This window comes from Triturus cristatus, chromosome 8 (genome assembly GCF_964204655.1).
Source record: "Triturus cristatus chromosome 8, aTriCri1.1, whole genome shotgun sequence".
NCBI classification, from domain to species: domain Eukaryota; kingdom Metazoa; phylum Chordata; class Amphibia; order Caudata; family Salamandridae; genus Triturus; species Triturus cristatus.
Window position 1 is genome coordinate 818,628,223 of NC_140591.1, and position 24,949 is coordinate 818,653,171.

The following is a 24,949-nucleotide window of genomic DNA, read 5'->3' on the forward strand; positions in this document are numbered from 1 at the left end:
GGGGTACATTGGTGCTCCCATGAAACCTCCCCTGGATTTTGGTTACAGAGCCTTATCTACTAGAAAAGGTAGACAGGGTCCAGCGCCAAAAACGTACACCTACTTGAGGCAGTAGTAAAGGTGGAAAAAAGTTTTCTTTCCATCAAACTTTTCCAATTTTGCATGTGTGGTGTAATTTACAGCACACAAGCAAACTTGAAAAGATTTGAAACTCTGTTTAAGCATAGTATTTTCTTCTAGAAGAGTAGCATTCCAGTACATATTCTATGCTAGACATACACACATACTCTTGAACCATGGTGCTAGGGTGCATGTGAGATCATTGCTGCCTAGATTACGCTAGAGCAGGAAGTGACAGAAAAAGTGGCATTTCTTGTAGATATGGCGCTGTTCTGCTATCTTCCTTTGACACAAAGCAGACAGAAACATTGATTGTTGTGCTGTGCTAGTACAAATCTAATCAAATCTGGCCCTATGTTTGGCTTTCTAAAGTGAAATATTAATTTGTAAATGTGGGGTCATATTTATGATTCCAGTTGCATTGCGCTTGCACCATGCAACGTGGTACATGTGTGAAGGCAACTGAAAATAGAGAATTATGAATCCACTTTGCGTGGCTTCATAAACGTCAAGTAAAGCAAAGCAGAGCGATTCACTGCATTGCCGTACTCTGCGGTTGGGAGGTGTTCCATCTGCATTGCGTGGGAACTCCCACGCAACACCCATGGTTTTTGACGCTCTCCTAGATTTACCAGAACTGGTAAACCTGAGAATGCACAAAAAAGATTTGCTTTCCCAGGAGGGGCGTAACGAGGTGAAATCTCTGTATTTCTCCTTGTTATTTCCTCTTTTAATGTGTGCAGCATTTTGCAGTACACATAGATGGAGGAATAAGCCTAACAGGATTGAATTTGTGCTGGAAGGTGCCCCTTCCTGCACAAAAACTATCTTGCATGCAGCACAGGCACCCTTGCACCATGGTACAAAGGTGCCTGCATTGGTGCTAGGCTGACAAAACGGCGCCAACACAGGGGAAAAGGCAGGACTACACTGTATTATTCATAAATATGGCCCCAGGTATATATGTAAGGTATGAAATATATATCTGTGCACACATAATATCCAAATAGCTTTGTTAGAGCGGGTATCCCAAATGAATATCAAAGGTGTGGCCAAGGGCAATGCAATAAAGATTTGGTTATCACCTAAAGAACATCAACATTTGGGGAGTCATAAATAGTGAATATGTCTATATGGGTACCTTAACTGAAATTAAATGCATCTGAAATAAGCAGTGCAAAGCAGGATATTTATGTTGATATGCTTTTGCAGGAATAAGAATGCAATATACTCTAATCTGAAATTCTGCAGTTTCCTTAGCTATACTTAGGTGAAATGTACACATTGTAAACATTAATGAAATATAGGGCAAGGAAAATAAAAAAGTATATCAACTTTCCAGGTGAATACTACACATATATCTATATACCATATAGTTATTTATCTCCATTCTATAACATGACATGTTGTATTAGATAATTTAGACATCAACCAATCAACACATCCCGGCTCCTTTCACCCAACAGATACAGGCCACATAGGCCAGTAAATGGATGTCATGGCTTCACAGCACCACCGCTACCGCCATGTTACGCATTCACCCAAGACCATGCCGAGCAATGGAGAACCCACATTACCCAGACAACAAATAAACACTTTTGGCAAGGTCTTCGGCGAGACCCACTACCATCCATAAACCGTTGCTCCGTTACCTATTAAAACCCATTTATCACACAAAACAAATATACTAATTACACTACAGCTCATTTAACCCAACCAGACAACGGTTTATTAAAGAATCCTTAAACCCAGGGAGTGAATGTACTGGACTCAATGGTGGTGTGAAGCCATACCAATGGCAGGATTCAGTCAATATAAATATGTCTAACCTAACTTAACATAACACATTCAGACATGCATAACTTTTAAGTGATTTACAGTAGGTATGGATATACAAACTCCAAAAGCTGTATACCAAACATGTATGGTAACAAAGTGTGCAATTTACAGTTCTAACTTTCTACCCTTGGCTGCAGCCTACTGTGAATTTAGCAGATCTTGATGTAGATGTCTCTCCAAGGTTTCAGGTGGTCTGATTCTGTCTGGATCTGAAACCTCACAAGCAGAACTTTGGAATAACCAACACAAATAATTTAATTGTGAATTTTCAGCAAGAGACCCTGACGAATAAATTGTACTCAGGTTTGATTGAGGAAGAGAATGCTTGGTGTTAAAGAAGACAATTTAAGGATGTATGTTCCAAGACAAACTGTCATGCTTACATAGTTGGGTCACTAAAAAGAACAGTTTCTTTTTTTAAGTCCTTACAAATATCTGCCAGAGATTGTCTTCGTTGTACACAGAAATGTCTAGTTGGAGGTCTATATTTCTAATATTTAACCAAAAATATAATATTAACTATGCTATTATATCCCCCAAGAAACCCATTTCTGATTACAGGTTCCCTGTCTAGCCTTGATTCACCGCAGATTTATTTCAGGTTGATTCTGAAAAATGTACGACGTAAAAAAAAAGCAGGTTGTAAAAACTTCATCAAGTCTCATGGTGGGCCACTTACTCCAGTGAGGTTTCTCAATCCTTCGAAGATTTCCAAAAGAGTGTCTGCAGGCATACCCGCTGAATGGACATTTAGAATTCTATTTCTGGAAAGCCAATCGTGTTTCTGAGGAATGGTAAAAACCTGCTTTTTCTAGATCTATTGTTAAATATACGTCATGATAGTCTTTCAAGGCAGCAATCGAATAGGACGTCATCTTTGTATCCATTGTTTCTATGTACAGAAATTACCTTATTTTGCCTTCAGTGTGTGTGTAGAACATCACAACCAACTTAGAGGTATTAGGCCCGGGATCTCTCTTGATTCCGCAATTGAACCTCTTGAAACTGTTGAGAACACTGTATCTCAGCCGACTAGGGCAAGACACAGAAGCCCAACCTCAGAAGTAACCTGAGGGTATAAATGTGCCTGACTCAGATGTGACAGTACTATAATATTGCTACACTCACATAGTGCAGCGGTCATGGTGTAAGACATTGTGTGGTCTTCATTGATCTCCATTTCCTAGAAGTGTAAGGACTGAAGTTTTGGTGGAGATTTGAGACTTGGTGATTTTAATAAACCCAGCCATGCTTGTCTAGTTCTGTGTGGCACTTACTAAATTTTAGCGATAGTTCTAATGCAGAAGAATGTTACAAGGTGCGCACACTATGGACTGAAGCTGCACTCCAAGCACTAAACCAAACAAGCATTTGCAATGCAATAGGTCTCGCATTAACAAGAGTTTGTGCTATTGGCATTGTAAATGACCATGCCCTTTATTTATGTGTTGTTTTTAAAACAGATAACTGAAAGGCATTGTCGTTTACAATGCCAATACCTTAAACTCTCGCAAACGCGAGACCTATTGCATTGCAATTGCGTTCGGCGCCCGTGCAATAATTGTTTCTATAACAGCATTAGGAGAGAGCGTGTCCTGCCTGCAACAGCAGGCAGGACAAAGATATTTAAGAAAATAGTGCTCGGAGGTTGTAATTAAAGTCTACCGAGTAACAACACATGTAACAGGGGGTGTCACCATGGGAGGTTACAAAATAAGACAAGGCGGTACTAAGGAGGGACTACTAAGCCTATTGACGAATGAACAGCCACAGTTTACAATGGACAATGACAGTAGCCAATGAAAAATATGGGCGGAGAGTGGGCAGACCTTCAAGTCCCTACCTGAATACATGCCTCTTACAGAGGCGCATGCGCTGCCCAGATTCAACCTAAAAAGGGTAAAAATTGCAAGTGTTTCCTGCTGTGCTGCATACAGAGGGGCATAGCCTATGCACGGGATTGACTGCTGCTGTTGGGGGAGATTTGACTGATTTAAATAAATATGGTCCATTTGTAATGGTGCAAACAATATGATGGATAATCTAATAAAGCACTTCCTGGTGGTTCAGGAGGTGTTGGCTTCAGCTTTTCTATCACATTTCTCAGCTGGATCTCCATAAATAGACTGGGCATGAACAGAAGTGATCCCCTATTTTGTTCTGCCTAGAGACTACACCTGGTTCGTTATGTTAGGTTAGGTTAGGTTATATAATTATTGCTGAGGAACACATACACCCACAAATGGCTTCTTGTGCTGGTGGTAGCTAATGCTGATATGAGTTGGAAATTTCTCTGTCACCAAAGAGCCTACTAAGTATCACAAGTAAAAGTTTAAAAGGCTTTAATCCACTCACAAAGCAAACAAAAGTTATAAGTTAGGCAGAGCGTTGAGGGAAAAGTCTTGCACTTGCAAAACGCTATAAGGAACAGCTGGACTGCTATTTTTTGTTTAAATGTGTTATTTGTCTGGTGAATTTTTTTAATAACTTCAGTTCGCTGCATTCCTGTTTCTTGGGGAATTTTCATCAGTCTTCTGAAAGCAGTGGAGGCCTCTTTTATATGTCTTCATTAGCTGCTATAGCTCCGAGTGAAAGGCACGACATCTTTGATTTCTAACCAGACTGTCACCTTCTAGCACAATTGCTCAGTTTATCTGCATTATCTCTTCCATTTCTAAAGATACAAAAGCGCGGAGTCTCCCCAGAAATTCAAAGGTCGTTTCTTCTCACTTTGATTTACGAGTAGAAGAATGACTGTCTGGGTAATGATGATTGCTATCGGCTGCTATCGGTGGTTTTCGTTTGCTGCCCAGTCTTATCTGCTGGCGTGGACTGTTCCCTGTGGCTAAGGCCTATGCGTGCACGCCTGCCGGCAAGTCAATTGCGTGGGGAAGGCGAAACCAGGACAATCAGCCGAGTGACGCATGACAAATGTCAAGCTACACCCCGTGGTGCTGAAGATTCTCCCCAACCAGAGTTCTGGGGGCTGCAGTTATCACGAAACCCGCTTTACGTTTTCTTTTTTTTGTTTGTTTTTTAAAGCAGAAAATTCATTTAACCCCGGACACATGGACCACACGGTTGGTTATTTTATAAATAGTAAGGCATTACTTGTGGAAGCTTAACCTGATTAAAAAACAAACTGGTCATGGCTATTAAGATAAGCATTAGCAAAGCCAGCAAACAAATGCTGCAGTCATGCTAAGGGTGGTGGTGATGACAGTGATGGTAATGAAGGTGGTGTTGGTATTGGCAACGGTGGAGGCAATGCTGGTGGTAATGAAGGTGGTATTGGTAGTGGTAACAGTGGAGGCAATTGTGGTGTAACAAAGGTGGTGTTGGTAGTGGTAATGGTGGAGGCAATGGTGGTGGTAATGAAGGTGGTGTTGGTACTGGTAACGGTGGAGGCAATGGTGGTGGTAATGAAGGTGGTGTTGGTAGTGGTAACGGTGGAGGCAATGGTGGTGGTAATGAAGGTGGTGTTGGTAGTGGTAACGGTGGAGGCAATGGTGGTGGTAATGAAGGTGGTGTTTGTACTGGTAACGGTGGAGGCAATGGTGGTGGTGATGAAGGTGGTGTTGGTAGTGGTAACGGAGGCAATTGTGGTGGTAGCGATGGTGATATTGTTGGTGGTAACAGTGTAGGCAATGGTGCTGGTAATGGAGGTGGTGTTATAGTGGTAACGGTGGAGGCAATGGTGGTGGCAATGAAGGTGGTATTGGTAGGGGTTATGGTGGAGGCACTGGTGGTGGTAATAATGGTGGACGTGAATGGTATGTGGTAATAGCTCACACTTGAGCCCTGACAAACAAATTTAAAATGCTTACTACGGTAAACAAAAATTACAAAAACATATTGCACTTATGAGATAAAAAGTCGAATGTGTGATGGCTGAGTGTATTTTTCAAATATCAAATAGTCTTTCATGCACTGCAATGCCTCAACTCCATAGGAGGAGGAATGCTACACCATGGAGCCAACAGTATGAGGTGAGAGAGTAAAACGGCGCTGGATAGACCCAAAGTCGACAGTATGTGTAAACAATACATCTTGCAGACAGCTGCGCTGTCAAGCCTGACCTTTAGAAAACCCTTAGTGATGTTACCACTACCTCTACACAAAAGAAAGTTCCTATTGCTTGAGGTGGTAGTGTTCTTTGAAGAAGTGTGTCTTTAATTACAGTGGGTTAATCAGATCTGATGTCAATGAATTTTAAATAATGTATTGATCAGCAGAGCAATTCAGCAAGAAATACTGAACACAGCAGCAGAATAAAAGCACATGAGGTCAGTACCAGTTTTAGTGACATCATATTAAAAGGCAAGAGCCTACAATTTCCTACACCTACAATTTCCAATTGTAGGTGTTGAATTCTTGAATATAAATCCTGACCCTCTATATGATCATCTAGGCACAAACAAATCCCTGAAATGCCCGTTTTGTTATGCCTCGAAGCGGGGCTATGTTTAACGATAGAGAGTTGCGCTGATTGCATTCAAGTGCCTATTTTTAACTAAATGTAGTACAAGAAGCCTCGGCAACTAAATGTTATGTACAAGGGACCATATGTACAAACACTACTTTGAGGTCATACATAACCCGATTCGCAGAGTGAAAAAATGCCAAATATCAATTAAACAAACTGTTAGCATATCACAATTTTGAAGGGGAGTATTTAGGGCATCTCTTCCTAATCCCGAATCACAATGGTATGTATGAATGAAAAAAAACGGTCACAAACCATAAATGTTTATAACGACACCTCAAGGGTGTTGGTAGTCATTCACAAATGGGAAGAGACCCCCTTTGTAAAACAAATATTTTTTATGAGCAGGCAGTGAACCAAAGGACTACTACCTGCGCTTGAAAAAATAAAAAAAATAAAAGTTTCATTTTTTTCTTTTTAAAAGCATCCCATTTAAAAAAGCAATCAAAGACATGGTGGTCTGATTCCTAATGGGTCGCAAATTATAACCTACCTCATTAATAGTCATGAGGTAGATCTATGGAACCCCATAAGAAATCGCTAAATGAAACTCAGTGGGTTTCACTCATCAAGAATTGCGATTTCCTGATCGCGATTTGCAAAGAATCTCAATTACTAAAATGTGTACATATGGCCCCAGGCGCCTTATCGTTCAAAAACAATGCAATCGTTTATGCTGATATGGTCTGAATGATCCATAGCAATAGCTAGAAGAACAAGGCATGTTTTCTGGCCACCATAACTGATGTCCACTTGCAGCTCCCCTTCCTGCCACCCACCCCCTGCGGAGCAAGCAGAGGGGCGCGGTTTTGGTGGGAGCAGATTTATCTACTTCTGCAATCCTTAAAATCGCTTTTGTACATTTGTGGTCATAATGGTGTTGATGGGAGGTCAATATGTGCTCCTAATGTATCAGAACCGGACAACAGTATTCTTAAGGCATGCAGGAGTGGATAAAAGCAGATCCTGACTTAACTGCACTGAGTAAATTATATATGCAGGAGTGCTGAAGGTACATTTACCTCACTCTTAGGGCCTGATTACTAGTGGGCCAAACCGCACTGAGATTGTAATTGCAAATGGGACTGAATTAAACAAAGGGAAAAGGATCTGTATTTACTGGGACATGGCAGTTTGGTGCGGTAAGCACCACAATCCGCACATAATTCCCTGAAAACTTGGAAGGGTTATTTAGGTGCTCAATTGCACTTCTTTAGTTGGTAATGACGCCAATGCCCTTGTTACTATACTGCATGTCAGCATTTTACAGGATACTCAGTTCTAGAGCATTCACTCCTATGTGCGACTATATGTGTATTGTGCTCAGACAAAATACACGCGTGCATGCAAAAATCGCAGAAGGTACAGCGTACCAAAACTGTGATGCACTTTTGTAACTAAATTAAGACTGTTTACCAAATGATCTTAGTGCATTTGCATTTCATTTGTTGAAAATACATGTACATTATAGAACATCGGCCTTCTGTGGTGGTCTTGTGGTTTCTGAAAGAATAACAGAAAAATTGTCAGCTATGTGTTTGCTCCTCTGTGGACTTAATTTATTCAATGCATGCATTAACACAGCCCTCCGGTGAATGATATCACAGTAGAACTCAAAACCCCAGCTGACATCATCAAGCAGCCGAACATTCTGGAAGGCCTATTGTCAGTGACTGTTAGCTATGCAGGACTAGGCAAAGAGAACTGTTTTTTTTCTCTACATTGGACGGCTCCTTTAAACTGATTCCTCTGTATATTTAGGTCTCGCCTAGGTAGCGCTTTGTGGGTCTCTTCGAAACATGCTGTATTCAGGATATGGGCATAAAACTCCACCAACTACCCGCCCGTCTGTCCTCTATAAATAATGGCTTTTCATTGGTCAATAGGCTTAGTAGTCCCTCCTTAGTACTGCCTTGTCTCTTCTCGCAACCTCCCATGAGGACACTCCCTGTTACATGTGTTATTACTCCCTAGGTTTTAATTAGAACCTCAGAGCACTAATTTCTTAAAGGGCTTCAGACAGAACACATGCTTGGTCCTAAGCAAGGATGGCAGTGGGTACATTACTCACTAGCACATCTCACATTTATATGAACCTTCTATACATTTCCTTACATCAGCTCCACATAGAGTACAACCTAATTCGGAATTAATATAATAATTCTTTTGCACATTTCAAAGCTACTTATTGTAAAAATGGACATAGCTATTTGAATGTACTTGTGGTACTGTCTTGCATGCAATGCATTATGGGCAGGGTGGATTTACCATATCTTCTTAAGGGTGCAGTACAATATGTGACCAAAAAGGGTCCCATGGGACCTCTTTTGGCCACATATGGCACTGCTCTCTGCAACATGGCTAGGTAAAAAAACATTGGCATTTATAATGCCAATAACTCCAACTCCAATAAATGCGAGACTGATTGCATTTCCATAGCAATAGGTCTCACATTTGTTAAAGTTAGATCTTTGGCATTGAAAATGGCAATGATTTTTACTTTAGCTTTTCCATACCATTGACAATAGTGCTATGTAAATATAATAACGTCACTGCAAATTAAAAAAGCGAAAGTAAAAAACATTGATATTTTCAAGAGCTCTAACTTTAACAAATGCGAGACCAATTGCATTGCAAATGCTTGTTTAAGGATAGGGCTCACATGGGTTGACAGGTGAATCATTCTTCCCTTGAGATCACTTTCTCACTGACTAACCGAAAAACACTAACACAATTCGACCCATCCCATTGGGTGCCATATCTGCAGCAGTGTAGTTGATTTGCATTGTTTTACAGTTCAAACAGTTACAAGTAGAAAAGGCAGGCTCACTGAGATAAGCATGTGGAAGCAGCTGTGCGTGAGCAAAATCTAAACACTATAATACCAGGAGGCGGTAGCTAAACCTGGGCACCTCTCGGGAGTTTTCATTTAGACAGTGCATTATAGCTTAGAGCTCTCATGGCCGTCAGCGTGGGGGTGATAGCAAAGCTCTTCCATTCTTTCTCATGAGATAGAATTTTCCACTGTCAGTCCCGGACAATGAATCTTCCACATGGCTTTGTCCGCGCGCCCCTGGGAGACCCTGTGCTTGTTTTTTTCTCCGTTTGGTGTGTGATGTTTCTCAGAAGGTAACTTTTCATATGCTGTCACAGGACGAATTCAGACACAATGCTTCCCTTCGGGCATCAGGAGATTTATCTGTCCAATTGCCTCTCACGGGACAGAAGTGTAACGGCCTGGATCCGTATGGCATGAAATATGAGGAAATAGGCAGTGCATAAGCACAAATCAGTGCTATCACAGAGTACCTTTTAGAGCAGTGATGGCTTTATAATAGGCCACTCTATTTTGTTTACATTCAAGCATGCCAAGTTGGAAAAACAGCATATTTGGTTGTAGCTCAACGGAATCCACTCCATAACATGATAATGTTGGGGTGTTCTGTAACCCAACAATGTCTGTTCCTTAGGCAAACTTCTCCCATTTCTGCAAAATGGCCACCTCATCAGTATCACAATAGAACTGGACCTGTCTCGTCTGAACTATTGCAATATATTAACTCCAAAGTTTTCAGAATCAAGCAGCAAGACTCAACCATAATCTAAGGAAGACTGGCATCTTACTGGCCCCAAAGCACTCTACTTGCTTCCTGAGCCACAGATATTCAGATTTGTGATTCAATGCTTGGTTTATAAGATCTTTGGGGGAAAAGGTCTAGAAAGTCTAGGCAAAATGCACATTCCCACATCATTCCAGCAGCAATATCAGATCAGGAAATTCCAGGCTGATACCCAAACAGATTCATGAGTTAAAGGTGCCATAGAGTGAATGAAGCCACAGTACATATCAAGAATTAAGTAGATATCAGCAAACAAAGGATCATTCTGGAATATCATTGTCAGCAATGCAGGACTGGGTAACGACTACAGTTTTCTTTTCTCTGTGCTGGATGGTCACTATAAAGTCTAAAGACAAAACCATCATAGTGCAGAAGATACAGCTGTAAAATATATTGGAGCCTCAACTAAGCTCCCTTCCCAGCCCTTTTCACCTTCAAGAGGTCATTGAAACTTACTTTGCTCCTGAGGGGTTTATCCCCCAGCTATATGTCTTTGGGACCACATTCCTCTAATGAGAACCCAATCACAACTTTCCAACCAACACACACCCCCACACCCCTGAAATAACACCATCCAAAAGGAACAAGCAGTTCCATGCCCCTCTATCAGGTTTGGGATTTCAGATACCGAACGGAATCAAATCAACAACAAAAAGCACTGCAAAGTGGCCACTTAAACATGCCAGCTCATTACAAAACATTTACATGAATTCATTAATGTATAATTCATTATTTATACTATTTTCATGCAACACAATGTCAGTACTTACTGATGTGTAGAGGTAGCCTTCCCCGTTCATGGCTATGTACAACCCTGTCTTCACACCTTGAATGGCAACAACTCGAAGACCCACTGGTATAAGGTTGAATAATGCTGAAAAAAAACCAAAAATATGCATACTCATCAGAGATCATAAAACATTTTATATACCACAGAACTGCATTTAACAGTAAATAAAAAACAGACCACAGTAAAATACAAAATAGAAGCAAACAAATTAAATAGATACATTCAAGTAAAACAGTCAGACTCTCCACCCTCTTCACCACCAACAGGTTTAATCCTGGCAATTGCATGTATCAGACAGTGTGTGGATATCTTCAGCTATAGTCTTAGAATTTCACATTTTCTGTTCCATTTTTACACTGACAACACCCAGATCGACATGAGCATTTCACCAAAGAGGATATTATCCTACTCACCTAGATCCCAGTAGTCTTTCAGCTATTTATGATCCTGCATCACCTTAAGTTAAACACACTTAAAGAGAAATACCTGCTGATCTCCCCAAGTTAAGGTACCATATCAGTTCATTGATGGTTAAACTCACTCAACAGACTCAAATGCTGTCATTTCTTAACTGTGCAAAGTCCATGGGCTCTAATTTGACAAAACTCTAAACCTTCAAGCCCATATGCACTCCTTACCAATATGTTCTCAACTGTAGTTTAGAATTTTGAAAGGAATACAATCTTGCACCCAAAAAGCTGACTTCAATTCAATGGTACAATATTTAGTGATGTCAAGTTTATACTAAGACAACTTGCTTCTCACAGGGGTTGCAAAGACAAAATAGGTTGGGGTGATTTGAAAAATCCTATTCGTATCATAAGACATGCCTGCTGGCAGATATATTGCACGATAAACCGTAATAAAGAGTATTAAAAAGTAAGACAATTAAACATGTGAATTTCGAAAAAATGCTGCCTTTTGAACTGGATTGGCTGGAATGATTAACATTGATATATTTCAGATTTTGGTGGAATTAATGAATCCGTTCATGGAGGATAGCTTTACTGTTCCTTAAAAATCAAACATCATTTTCTTCCTAAAGTATTAATGCAATAAATGTAAACAATTTAGGCATGTATTGCTATAAAGACCACAAGGAGACGACACTGGGAATTGATTACATCTTTTGTATAATACAATAGTTTGTTTAGAGTAAACAGAAAGATTATCATATGTGGATTGGTCAATGAACTCACAACTTCAAAAATGGTAAATCCTATCCACTTTACACGCTTGACAAATTCAGAGATGCTCTTTCAATCTATGCTTGTTGAAGTTGCGAATAAAAAGAATTAATGGTTGGATTGAGGTGACTAAAGTAAATCACCAAGTTCCAAACAGATCAAAAACAAATCACTGAAGCTCAGAAGATTTGAGAAAAATTGTTTTATCATAAACTTTAAGTGAGAAGGTATTCAAAACAACTAAAATGTAACTTAAGATCAGGAGATAACTAACATCATGCATACATCTGCAAACTACGAGAAACAGCTACACCTAAATATTTTCATGTTTTAGCTGAGTGGGCTAACTTCTGTATACAAATTTTCCTTAAACCGTTTTGGATCCAGAGCATAATTTAAGGTTCATACTTATTGCTATACATTGTGAAAACATTGAAAACTCTAATACCAATATAGATTCTATTAGGAACATAAGGATATTGGTATTCTGTGCAACGATCAAACCTGTACCATATAATAATAGGAAACATTTTGATAGGCATTTTCCATCATGATTTAATATCTGAATATCATCACATAAAACAGTGAAAGTTACAATAAACATAATCAGGAGTGAATTTTAATATGTGATTGGGTCATCTGTTAGATAAATTTGATCTAAAAGTTTGATGCAATACATATTAAAATAATCTGTGAGATAAATAATACAGATAAGATCCAGTAAGCCTTATATCAAATGCACTCAACTCTGATTTCAGATCATAGCTTCGTAATGGTATTTCAAAGTTATGTTGTTAAATGTTTTCCTGATATTCCAGAAGATCATTGCTCAACACGTAGAACAATTTCTTTGCAAAACTTAAGTCAAAATTGTTATGAAATTTCCAGAGGCTGAATTTCTCTCTTTTAAATAATTTTGGTTTCAGCCTATGAGCTGGGAGAGAAATAGCTTGAAATTATTAATCAACGTAGCAACATATAAATGGGCTGTAACAGCATAGGGGAAAGAATTTTAAAGATCATTATCTCCTCTGCAAATAATTGAAATGGTTGCTGTATGAGGATTGTTGTGTGACTGCCCACTTTGTGCTGCTACCTCATATGTATTTCAGCAACATCTGCCATCGCCTCCTTATTATTCTGAATATTCCTCAATTAAAACACTTTTTACTCAAAAGTGTCTACTTATCTTCTATCTTATACATGCAAATTGAAATTAAGTTCCACCCTCCAAGTGCAGAGGGTCAGATGTGTGCAATATAACAAAATATGTAGAATTACCCTTTGACCCATTCCATTCACTAGAGCTTCTGTATTTGAAATTCTATCCCCTTATATTATGATTTGTTCATTTCTGAAAAGACATCTTTTTATTTAAATGGTGTTGGTAAACTCAATTTATTTACTCATTGAGAGGTATGTGTTTGCCAGGAAAGTAAAGAGGGGTAGACAGCCCCCTGAAAGAGAAACGCATACTTGAGGGACCTATAATTTATTGCGCACTGGGGGTGATTCACCTATATTTACATCTGCAGTTTTGTTAATGTTGTGAACAAATCTATCTGGCAAAATTATTGTCCAAAATACTCAATGTACAAAATCATAAATAACAGGGAAATAAAATGATGTTCAATAGAAAATATTATTAGGTACTGATATTGATTATTCAAAAAAGAGTCCACAGCAGTGCAGATAAATGTCTTTCCAGGTATTTTCATGCTCTTATCTTTCTCCATTCCTCACCAATAAATGGTTATGAGTCTTGAAGTGGGACTGAGTTGTTAATGGTCTGGAAAGATGAGTTGTGATAGGCTACGCTGTTAACTTCTATCAAGGCCTATTTGTACTGTCAATTAGCCCAGCTACCCCTTCTCTGTCCCATTTATGGACAGTGGAAATATGGAAAATGTGTTAGAGCTAATCTGCATTTGAGTTAGGGCACAGATGCCAGGATAGTCCAACCACGCACCCTCCACCTTGACCCACAGACATCTCTTCCATTGCAGCTTTCTCTCCAATTGTACCATTATCAATTAATGCACCAAGAGATTAGGGTGGTCCAGGACATCAAACAGCTCAGTAAGAGGAGTTCCACACTCCTCTTTACAAACCTATGACAGTCTTTCACCAATTCACTCCCTCTGGGCTCACCAATTGTCAGTAAGTATTCCAGTAAATAAGAGGTGAGTGGTGGAGGGCTGAGGATCAATGTGACCACAGCAGAATTACATTTTAAGTATTGATTCTCTTTTAATTTCAAGTAGATGATGCACAATATAAGGAAAGAATTGGAAATCTGACCTAAACATTGATGTAGTTGATATATTTTGTGGAATGTTACCACTGGTTTTTATATGTGCGCAGAATGAGCTTTGTTGTGGCTTTGTTATATTATTTTGCTCAATCAAATCCACCTGGAGGAAAATCACATAATGTGTGCATCAGGGCTCCACTTGTCAACACTACTCACCAACAAAAAGAGGTGCCCTTGCGCTCAGAACATTTAAAAAGTTCAGCTATACATGGACAATACTCAGATATACTGCCCTCTCAGATCTACTGGAGCAAATGCATTAGAGTGAATAAAGTTGTAAAACATATGGCAATTTACATTTTTTATTTCATATATGTCCATATCAACAATAAGAATGGTTAACATGATATTTGTGGCGATAGTGACCCCCAGATTGTTAGCGGTATGTGACACCATAGGGCTAACTATTTAGGATCCCCAATAAAAGACTTGTGGAAATAGATATAAAAAAACATTGAAATGTATGAAATATTTTCTCCTTCACATCTCAGAGACTTTACAAAGGAAACAAAGGTGACTGTTTTTTAATGTAATGTCTTACTATTTAGGACATGAGATCATATTGTTAATCAGACCATTCTGCGTCATAGGTGTGTATTGCTAAATCTAGTTGGATGCTGGTTTAGAAAGGCAGTGAACAAATGAAGCTGATGTCTAATCATCCCCATCAATGTAGGGGAGGGGATAAATTAAACTGACCTTCCCTAGCCTTCAAGGACACAATTGCTAGTCCCGTCTTGTATTATAGTTCAAATTTACCCATCCGTGCAGCCAGTTATTCTGTCCAACATGGGTGGATATCAGCTTACAGGGATTTGTTTTTCCATGGTGTCACCTGAGTTGTAGTGATGAAAGACAATTGTAGCCACTCATCTGTGTTATTTTTTCCCACTATAGGAAGTCCTTCTCTGGGAAATCTATCAGAGAAGGTAACAGATGTCTTATGGTGCCACTGAAGTAAAGATAATCAACCACCTCCCCCAGGTAGTGCAGTAGTGAGACAATTCCGACTGTAGGACCACCTTTTGCAACTATAACCAACCCTAACTGCGTCCCAGGGCAGAATTGTTTATGATTTAGGATAGTGTCAGCACCAGGTTCGAGATATAAGTTGAAATAACATTAATTGCAGTAAATCTGCGTGTGGAAATTAACATCCTAAAAAATAACCGTATTTAAGTTTGCACGGAAGATATCAACAAATACAAAAATTCTCGCTTAAGTGCTCAGGCCAGAAGATGTTGGTAACCACTTGCCAACTAAAAGTTCACAGTTGCAATTGGGCAGAATTCCCGAATGTGTACATCCTGGCATAATGTGAAATATGTACAAATTGCATCTATAAATGATATCTGGTGCTAAAGTGTCTCCATAGATGTCACTTTTTAGTTGGCAGGGTGTAAAAGGTGCAGCATTACCATCTGTGTTCCTGTGTGTATACTACTTAGTAATTGTCTAGTTAGGAGTAATACTAACACTGCTGTGTGGTATTCATTAGCATATAGTCTTACAAAACGAAATGAGCAAGCACATGTATTCACCAATTTTGTCTTCAGGAGTTAATTTTGAGATCAATGTGACGTGTCCATGAACTTTGATTCTTCTCATGTAATGTTTTTACCATACCTTTGCACTGATTTTAAACAATATTTTTAAATCCCTGCGTTGTTATCAGGTACCTATTAAATTTTCATTTGTAGGTCATTAGAGTTTGAAGCCCACCATAAGCTACCTACATGATCAAGCAAACAACCTTTATACCAATCATCATATGAACATTCCATGCGTAAATATATTAGCAAATTGTGTGACTGAATGTACCTGTTCTTTGATCAGAAAACTGAGGACTTTCCTTAAAAATAAAGATAATGAAAAGTGTAGATCTTTTTGGCAAGATATACTGAATTACTACCAGAGTCACTCTCCAGTCAACTGCTATGGTGGATGAAGCAGGTGTTTGTTATTGTCACCCAAAATGCATGATAACCCTACAAGTTACCTGTATCCCTGAGTCCACCAGAGTGAATAACTTCAAGGATCACAGGGCTCTCTAAATGACTACAAATGCTAAAACACACAAGATGATGGACAGAATGTTGCACATTGGCAAAACATTCACCTCCAGTCACAGATTTGGGTTTAATCCATCGTTATTTTGCTCACCACGTCACCCCAGTTCAGACATGGCCATATGCAAATCAGTCTTGACCCTGTGCCTCGTGGGAACAGTCCAGCCCGAACTGCCAAGCCATGTCTTCCCTGACCCGGAATCAAGCATCCTAAGACCGGTTTCGGGTTTCACCCCTCTTCAGCCAGGATAGCTTGACTCCAGTGGCGTAGTGAGCACGGGACCCACGTCTGGGCTTACCCTTCCCACATAGGGCGAACAGCAAAACACACAACATGATGGACGGAATGTTGCACATTGGCAAAACATTCACCCCCAGTCACAGATCTAGGTTTAATCCATCGTTATTTTGTTCACCACGTCACCCCAGTTCAGACATGGCCATATGCAAATCAGTCTTGACCCTGTGCCTCATGGGAACAGTCCAGCCCGAACTGCCAAGCCATGTCTTCCCTGGACCAGAATCAAGCATCCTAGGACCGGTTTCGGGGTTTCACCCCCCTTCAGCCAGGATAGCTTGACTCCAGTGGCGTAGTGAGCACGGGACCCACGTCTGGGCATGCCCAGACGTGGGTCCCTTGCTCACTTTGCCACTGGATTCAAGATAACCTGGCTGATGAGGGTTATCAGCCCGAAACCGGTCCCAGGATGCTTGTTTCCGGTCCAGGGAAGACATGGCTTGGCAGTTCGGGGTGGACTGTTCCCATGAAGCACAGGGTCAGACTGATTTGCATATGGCCATGTCTGAACTGGGGTGGTGGAGTGAGCTAAAGAATGATGATGGATTAAACCCAGATCAGTTGACTGGGGGTGAGTGTTTGATTTGCTCAAACGCTCCGTCCATCATCCCCTTTGGTATCGCTTTGTTCACCCTAAGTTGGCAGGGTATGCCCAGACGTGGGTCCCTTGCTCACTTTGCCACTGGATTCAAGATAACCTGGCTGATGAGAGTTATGAGCCCGAAACCAGTCCCAGGATGCTGGTTTCTGGTCCAGGGAAGACATGGCTTGGCAGTTCGGGTTGGACTGTTCCCATGAGGCACAGGGTCAGACTGATTTGCATATGGACATGTCTGAACTGTGGTGGTGGAGTGAGCTAAAGAATGATGATGGATTAAACCCAGATCAGTTGACTGGGGGTGAGTGTTTGATTTGCTCAAACGCTCCCTCTATCATCCCCTTTGGTATCGCTTTGTTCGCCCTAAGTTGGCAGGGTATGCCCAGACGTGGGTCCCTTGCTCACTTTGCCACTGGATTTAAGATTGCCTGGCTGATGAGGGTTATGAGCCCGAAACCGATCCCAGGATGCTTGTTTTCGGTCCAGGGAAGACATGGCTTGGCATTTCGGGCTGGACTGTTCCCATGAAGCACAGGGTCAGACTGATTTGCATATGGCCTTGTCTGAACTGGGGTGGTGGAGTGAGCTAAAGAATGATGATGGATTAAACCCAGATCAATTGACTGGGGGTGAGTGTTTGATTTGCTCAAACGCTCCGTCCATCATCCCCTTTGGTATCGCTTTGTTTTCCCTAAGTTGGCACGGTATGCCCAGACATGGGTCCCTTGCTCACTTTGCCACTGGATTCAAGATAGCCTGGCTGATGAGGGTTATGAGCCCGAAACCGGTCCCAGGATGCTTGTTTCTGGTCCAGGGAAGACATGGCTTGGCAGTTCAGGCTGGACTGTTCCCATGAGGCACAGGGTCAGACTGATTTGCATATGGCCATGTCTGAACTGGGGTGGTGGAGTGAGCTAAAGAATGATGATGGATTAAACCCAGATCAGTTGACTGGGGGTGAGTGTTTGATTTGCTCAAACGCTCCGTCCATCATTCCCTTTGGTATTGCTACAAATGCTGAGCTCCTGGGAAACAACATTCAGAGTATTCAGTCTGCAAAAGAAAGGGGGTTCACGTAATCACCCTTGATAGATGTGGACAGGTGATTAATTTAAGCTGGTGGTTTCGGAGCTCGGCACTGGCACATAATTGTCAACACTGGCACTTATGGCAGTATGCCACATGGCGGTACTGTCTGTCTAATTTAGAGATGAGCACATCATTAGTTGTTTATTAATTCCAAATAAATTAAAAATGACTAATACTTGCCACCCAAGACATTCTAATAGCTTTAGGGACCTGGAATAGTCTTAACTTTCACACTTGTAAGAGTGTAATGGTTAGTAGTTGTGTTGGTACTTTTGTTGGCAAGGGAAATACATGGTGCAAGCTGCAGTCACCTCCTAACGGGGACGATCGCACTTATTTTACTGCAAATTAAGGAATGATGTGAACAAACTGACCAAGGTTTTAATGAAAATAATTTAATACACATAATAGGATTCAATGATTCACTGGTCCCACTAGGCTAACCACAATCTCAAATGGGGTCACTGGATACTATTAGCAGAGTTAAACACAATCCCATACTGAAACAAAGGGTTGTGCTTAAACCTCTAGGACTGAACCATACCAATTGATGTATGAGTAGGAGAAACATACTATTGCAGTACTCCTGCCTTACTCATCAATTTCAGGAGTGAGTCCAATGTACTCCTGGTGTACTTCTGTTTCACTCATAACATTTAGAACAAGAATAAGTAACAGCAAAATCTTTGTCAAAATATAAATGTCCAACCAACGGCTGTATGAACACTACAAATTGAACATTACTTCACATATCCAAAAAAATGTACAATATAAATATGATCAAATCAGATGGAAAGCACACAAACACATTACTAACAGTAGCATCTATAGTATCAACATAATAGGCTACAATGAGGCAGTGCTCCCACAACAATAGTGGTACTCTCAAGTGGAGTCAGTGCACAACCTCAGAGAGGCTTTAGGTTCAACACAATATTGAAACATGGCTGCTGGCTGTATTCTGTGGGCCTGATTCACAAACACTGGTGTATGTGTATATGTGACTAAGGAGAACTCACACATAGCTTAATCACCAATTTCAGGAATAAACTAAAGTACTCCTTGGACTTAAGGAGTATTGCAAGAGTAAGTTAAAGCAAGATCTCTATGAATCTGACCCATTATAATAATGGTAAAGCTATATTGTTCTTCAATCTCAGAACATACATGGTACAGCAATCACAGAACCAATTCAAGGATAAAGCATTATAAACAATGCAAGGATATGGTATTCTACGTTTCTGAAGTAGCTAATATTCAGAAAGCTTTATGATATGTGCATAGTGATTTAAAATGGATGGATGATCGTAACCCTTCCCAACAAATTGTGACATGTTTGTAGCTCTTTGGTTATGATCAATGCTGTTCACAAACCCATATATTTGTGAATACTTAAACAGAACAGCAGAAACAAACCAAAACTGTATCCACAGTGCCAAGGGTATGTGCAAAGTAGTAGAAACTGCATTAGAGTTTATGCCCAAACATTGGGGGTATGGTAGAGATCCACCAATCTAATGCCAGCATCTGCTCCTTCCTTCACAACAGTGGAACACAGAAGGGTTCGAGACTTTTAAGAGCATACCCCACTCAAGCAAACATTCCTGGCTGGCTTTAAACAAGCATCTCCATCAAAAGGGATCTGCAGTGGCAACAGAACCACTTTGGGCATGTCAGCCTTGGCCCTTCTGACCATCACACTACCACCATCGCAATAGGACAAGTACCTAAAAAAATAAAGTAATCATTTCCACAAAATGAAGGGGTGGACATAGATATTCTAACAATCTGCATGTCCTATCTTGTGGGTCCAAAATCTCAGAGACAAAGTACGAGAGAAAATATTAGCTGATAAACAGATGACCTGGCTACAGCCATTTTTGGTCTGAGTTTTGTTTCGCCTCTGGTGGCGATTAAAATGGCCTGGATAAACAATCCAGGAAATTGGATAATTCTACCACTTCTTTTGAAAGTAAACACTACTGCATCCGTAGTCCAGTTAAGCTGCCTCCAAGGAGACTCTACAATTCATGATCAGTCCTGGCAATTGTAGGTGCAGATATGGATCATTATTCATCTAACAAATGGTGCCTTCTTGTGCTTGTTTTAAATATACTAAATTATGTGTTTCCTCCCAATCTTACATGTTTCCCAAATGTGTGTTCCATAATATTGTATTAAACTAAAAGCGTAGAAGAATTGGAAGGAGCACTGCACAAAAGGAGGCAAGAACAACTCCACATTATATTTTCTGGGCAGAGTCACTTTCACAGGCATCTTACTCATCATCACAGGGATCATTCATCAATTGGTCAACAAGGTAAATTCTGCCTTAATTTACAAGGGGGATTCCAATGTATTTTGCATCGACTAGCGCTACACTAGTCGCACTTCAGCAATATTGTATTAGATGTTTACTCCAGGACCTTTCTTAAATCACAAGTCCACACTACTACTGCTGCCAACGGAGCCATCCTCCTATGTGACAGCAACTTCTCCCATGTTTATCGCAATTGGATGGGCTGGTGGACTTAGGCAATCTCCTTGACCAGACCCCAAACAGCTTCTAGCTGTGCTCTGATTTTGCTACATCTTTTCTCCAGCCAGGGTTCAGCCCCTGGAAGATTTGCCAAACAAAGTTCTCTGCTCACAGAACACGGATTTCCTGTCAGTAACTGTACTTCTTGGCTTTATATCTTTTGTACTTAGGAAGGAGAAGTTCACAGTAGTAATACTTGACATAATTTAAAGATGCTCCCAAGGCTATGAGAAACATCCATTTTCCCTTTTATCAAGAGAACCTTCTATATTTATGGTAGTTATATTCATTTTGAAAAAGCAGCATGTCCTCTTTCTAACTTCTTCCATTGAAGTGAGAATATCAACAGACTCCTCCTCTAATGATAAATGGGCATGTCTATTAGTAAGTGTATGCTATTTGTTAATAGAAAGAAACATTGGATACCAGTATTTTTCAGGTGAGCACTCAGGCTACCCCATCCCATACCCCAGCCCATCCCTCAGCAGAACAGGGGGAAAATTAGCTTTAAAGGAGTCTTGCCTTAAGCAGCTCTTAATCTTACCTACAGCCTCAAGATTATCTTGCAAATATAAGACTTCTTCAGGCAGGAAGGCGTGAGTTTGTTGTGACACTGGTGGCTATATCCATATGGAGACAATACCAATGAAAACAAATCACCTGACATAATTCTACCATGACATCCAGAAACCATGCATCTTAAGTCCCCCCCATCACCCTTCTCTTGTGGAATCCCAACAGTGTCTTTGTCTGGATATCTGAAAAATGAGTAGATGGAGACATGACTATCTCCTGACTGATCTTGTTAAGGCCTTGGTGGTGGCCTAAAATCCAGAACATCTGCTTGCTCTCCTTTCATGTAAGCCACTACCTATAGGCCTAATGCAATATTCTCTTGACTTAAACGCCAAACACAAAAACATCCCACCTATACTATGCATTCTTGCACTTCCAGCATTAGGAATCCTATCCATATCCCAATCACTCTCAAGCATACATAAAAGAGAAAACATTGCACCTGCTCGCATGCTCTATAGACCCTCCTGACTACAGAAAAACATAATTAAAGACATGTGAATTCATCAATGCCTCAACCGCTGATCATACCATCAACATATTTCAGTCTTGGTGCAAACAAACGTTGTTTGTTTGGCCAAGACTGAAATAAATGATTGAATAAGCAGAACTCCTGGAGTGATGGCATGTCATTAGAAATGAGTTGAGAAGTTGTTGATAGATATATTGACATAGATATAAATATATTACCTAGTGGCGGTCACCACTAGGTAGTTATAGTTAGGTCTGCTTTTCCATGGAGTGTTTTTTAGTATGCTAATAACTTTGGCCCCATTAGACCAATCTTCACAAAATTTTCCAAAAACAAAGTTCATCGACCTCGCTTCCTGGAAAGTTTTGGAGTGATCCTTCCGGGGGGGTCTCAAAATGCAAAATCTTTATGAATTTCCCATAGACTTCTTTAACACGAGCTACAGCAAAACCGGGTGAACCGAATAACACCAATTGTGGTAGAAAGATAGATCTTGGTCCGCAGATTGTGCTTTTTGTGATTGGGTGTAAATCTGTTAAGTAGTTTTTGAGATTTTTTATTTTAGATTTTCACAGTTGAGTCTGCAAGTGTCTTGTGAGTGTCCCACAACAGCGAAAATTAAAAAACTGGAGCCCTGTGATTGGTCAAGAGGCCTGCTTTTCCCTTGAGCCATCACGCTCTCAAAGCAGTGAGAACCTCCCGAGAGTCCCATGAGTGCTTTGATTGGCTGGCCGTTGGAGGATTAGAAATGAAATGGTGCCTATTACTGTTTACTGAAAAATATTGTAGGTGTGGTGGAATTCAAGAAAAAAAGGTATATAAGAGGGCAGGAGAAAGGCATGCTGTCCCCTAGATTTTAAATGGCGTTCTCTGAGGCATAACTAAGGTGATGAAAATAAATGTATGTATTTATTTTTATTTTTATGATCTTGTGAGACTCTTGCTGCATCGTGGATAGTAAGAAGGAGAAGGTGAGTTCTGATTGCACTTACTAGTAGAAATTCATATTGTGGCCCTTGTTATTGAGAGGAAGTGTGTAAGACATAAGTACTGTGATGAGTAGAAGGTTAATTCTTTTTTTTGTAAATGTTACAGTCTTGCGAGACTCTCGCGGGTTCATTAAAAATAGGAAGTAGTAGGTGGTCTTTGAATACAATCTGGTATGCACACTTGTTACTTTAGGAATGAGTGTTACTGGAAGAATTGCGGAAGCAGGAAGTCATCTAAAAACCTCCCAATTTCAGTTTGGTCAACCCGCAGGCAGGGCCGGCTTTAGCGCTGTTGGTGCCCAGTGCTACATTTTTGGCACAACCCCCATGACCTCCTCCTCGGATTCCCTCATGACCACGGGGCAAAAGTGCCCCTCATCTCTCCATAGACACTCTCTCTCTCACATACATTTAATTTGTTTTAAAGCACTGGTAAAGGCTGACTTTTCTACTAAGAATATATATCTACCCAAACAAACCCTTTGCAGCAGCATCAAGAATAGATAATGAAAGACTGGGGAAAAACATAATGCCCTAACCTATTATATACAGTTTGCATGTAACTCTTTAATGACCCCGTGAGGCTCAACCTGGAACAGTCCCTGTGGGATGAGGGGAGCTACCCAGTCTGAGAGGGAACACTGCCAGAGGCAAGGAGGGATGGTCAAACAACCCTCCAGCAAAATTCGGCACCTCACATCGACCTCAGCTTGCAGCCACCCAGAGAGGGCCCTCAAAGCCCAGATGCATGGCAGCACTCCGCAGCGACAAGGCATAGTTGTCACAAGAAGGCGAGTAGTCAGTTGTTAAATGAAACTGGCTACTGATGCGACTGCCAGGGAGGCACCATATCAACTATCCACCACAATGACAGTTCCAGGGAGAGAGGAGTGTGTGCAGCTCGGAGGGGTCAGCCAAACTGCCCAGCCCTGGCAGCCTTGGCCACAAACTGGGGTAGGAGGGCAGGCACTCTTGCAAACAATGTCACAAGTCGTCACTCAACTGCCGGCCACTCTATGTGGTCTCCGTCACCGTTAATTGATCCAGTTCCGGCACCAATATCCACAGACGTGGAGCTGTGGCCCAAGGAGGGCATCAATTCTCCAGAACTTCTCCTCTCGGATAGCACTCTATATCTCTATGGAGTAATGTGCAGCCGATAGGCTGGTGTGCCAATCAAGGGGGGCTTGGCCACACTCAGCAAGGAGGCACTCACTCTGAAGGGACAGGCTGCTCGTTTGCCATTGGAAACCAGATCCATAGCCCTGAAGGCCTCCCTCAGGTGTTTAGACAGTTCACAGGGCCAACGGGGTTCCTCCTTGCTTGTAATGTCCCAGCTTTCAGGGACTGGAGGGGTGGCCCACAAGGCGGGCCTTGTGGCAACTCACAGGAGCAGTTAGTCAGGGCCCCAGCGCCTCCTTCAACCAGCACAGTTGCACCAAACTCAGGCCCTCTTCTCAGTCAGTCTCTAGGCAAGCCCATCCAGGGCGTCACCCCCCAAACAGCATTGGGCGCTGAAGACAACCCCACAAGTACAGACCAGCATAAATATCAGGGAAATGTGGCTCCTGGTAACCCCCCAACATGAGGGGATTTCTCTGCCTCCTGACCCCTCTAGGAAGAAGTCGCAGCATGCCGGTCACATCCATCCATTGCAGGAGCAGTGCCCCACGCCCGAGTCTTCTGCATCCCCTAGCCCCCTCAGCAAGGGCCCTGGAAGACTTTGCCAAACATGGGCAAACAACACAGGTCACAGCTGCCCTCTGGGCGCATCGGGCAGTATGGGAAGCCTCCCAGGAGCAGTGGGGCAGTGGAGCCAGGTAAGGGGGAATTCAACAGACAATGATGAGGGACAATTAAATAAATAAATAATTTTCCCTCATCATCGTCCGGCGAAATGCTACTTACCCATCCCCACTGCCCCACTGCTCTTACCTGCACGGGCCGCAGCTGCCCCCCCAGG

The 24,949-nt window shown here is 41.3% G+C and overlaps 1 protein-coding gene across 2 annotated transcripts in view; it reads right to left on the reverse strand.

Annotated features, from left to right (window-relative positions):
* FGF14 (fibroblast growth factor 14) overlaps positions 1-24,949 on the reverse strand; it is a 1,410,348-nt gene that overhangs the window by 342,725 nt on the left and 1,042,674 nt on the right. For both annotated transcript variants that reach the window (XM_085622269.1, XM_085622270.1), the window contains exon 3: positions 10,836-10,939. In XM_085622269.1, the coding sequence (XP_085478395.1) occupies positions 10,836-10,939 (104 nt within the window). The remainder of the gene's footprint in view (positions 1-10,835; positions 10,940-24,949) is intronic.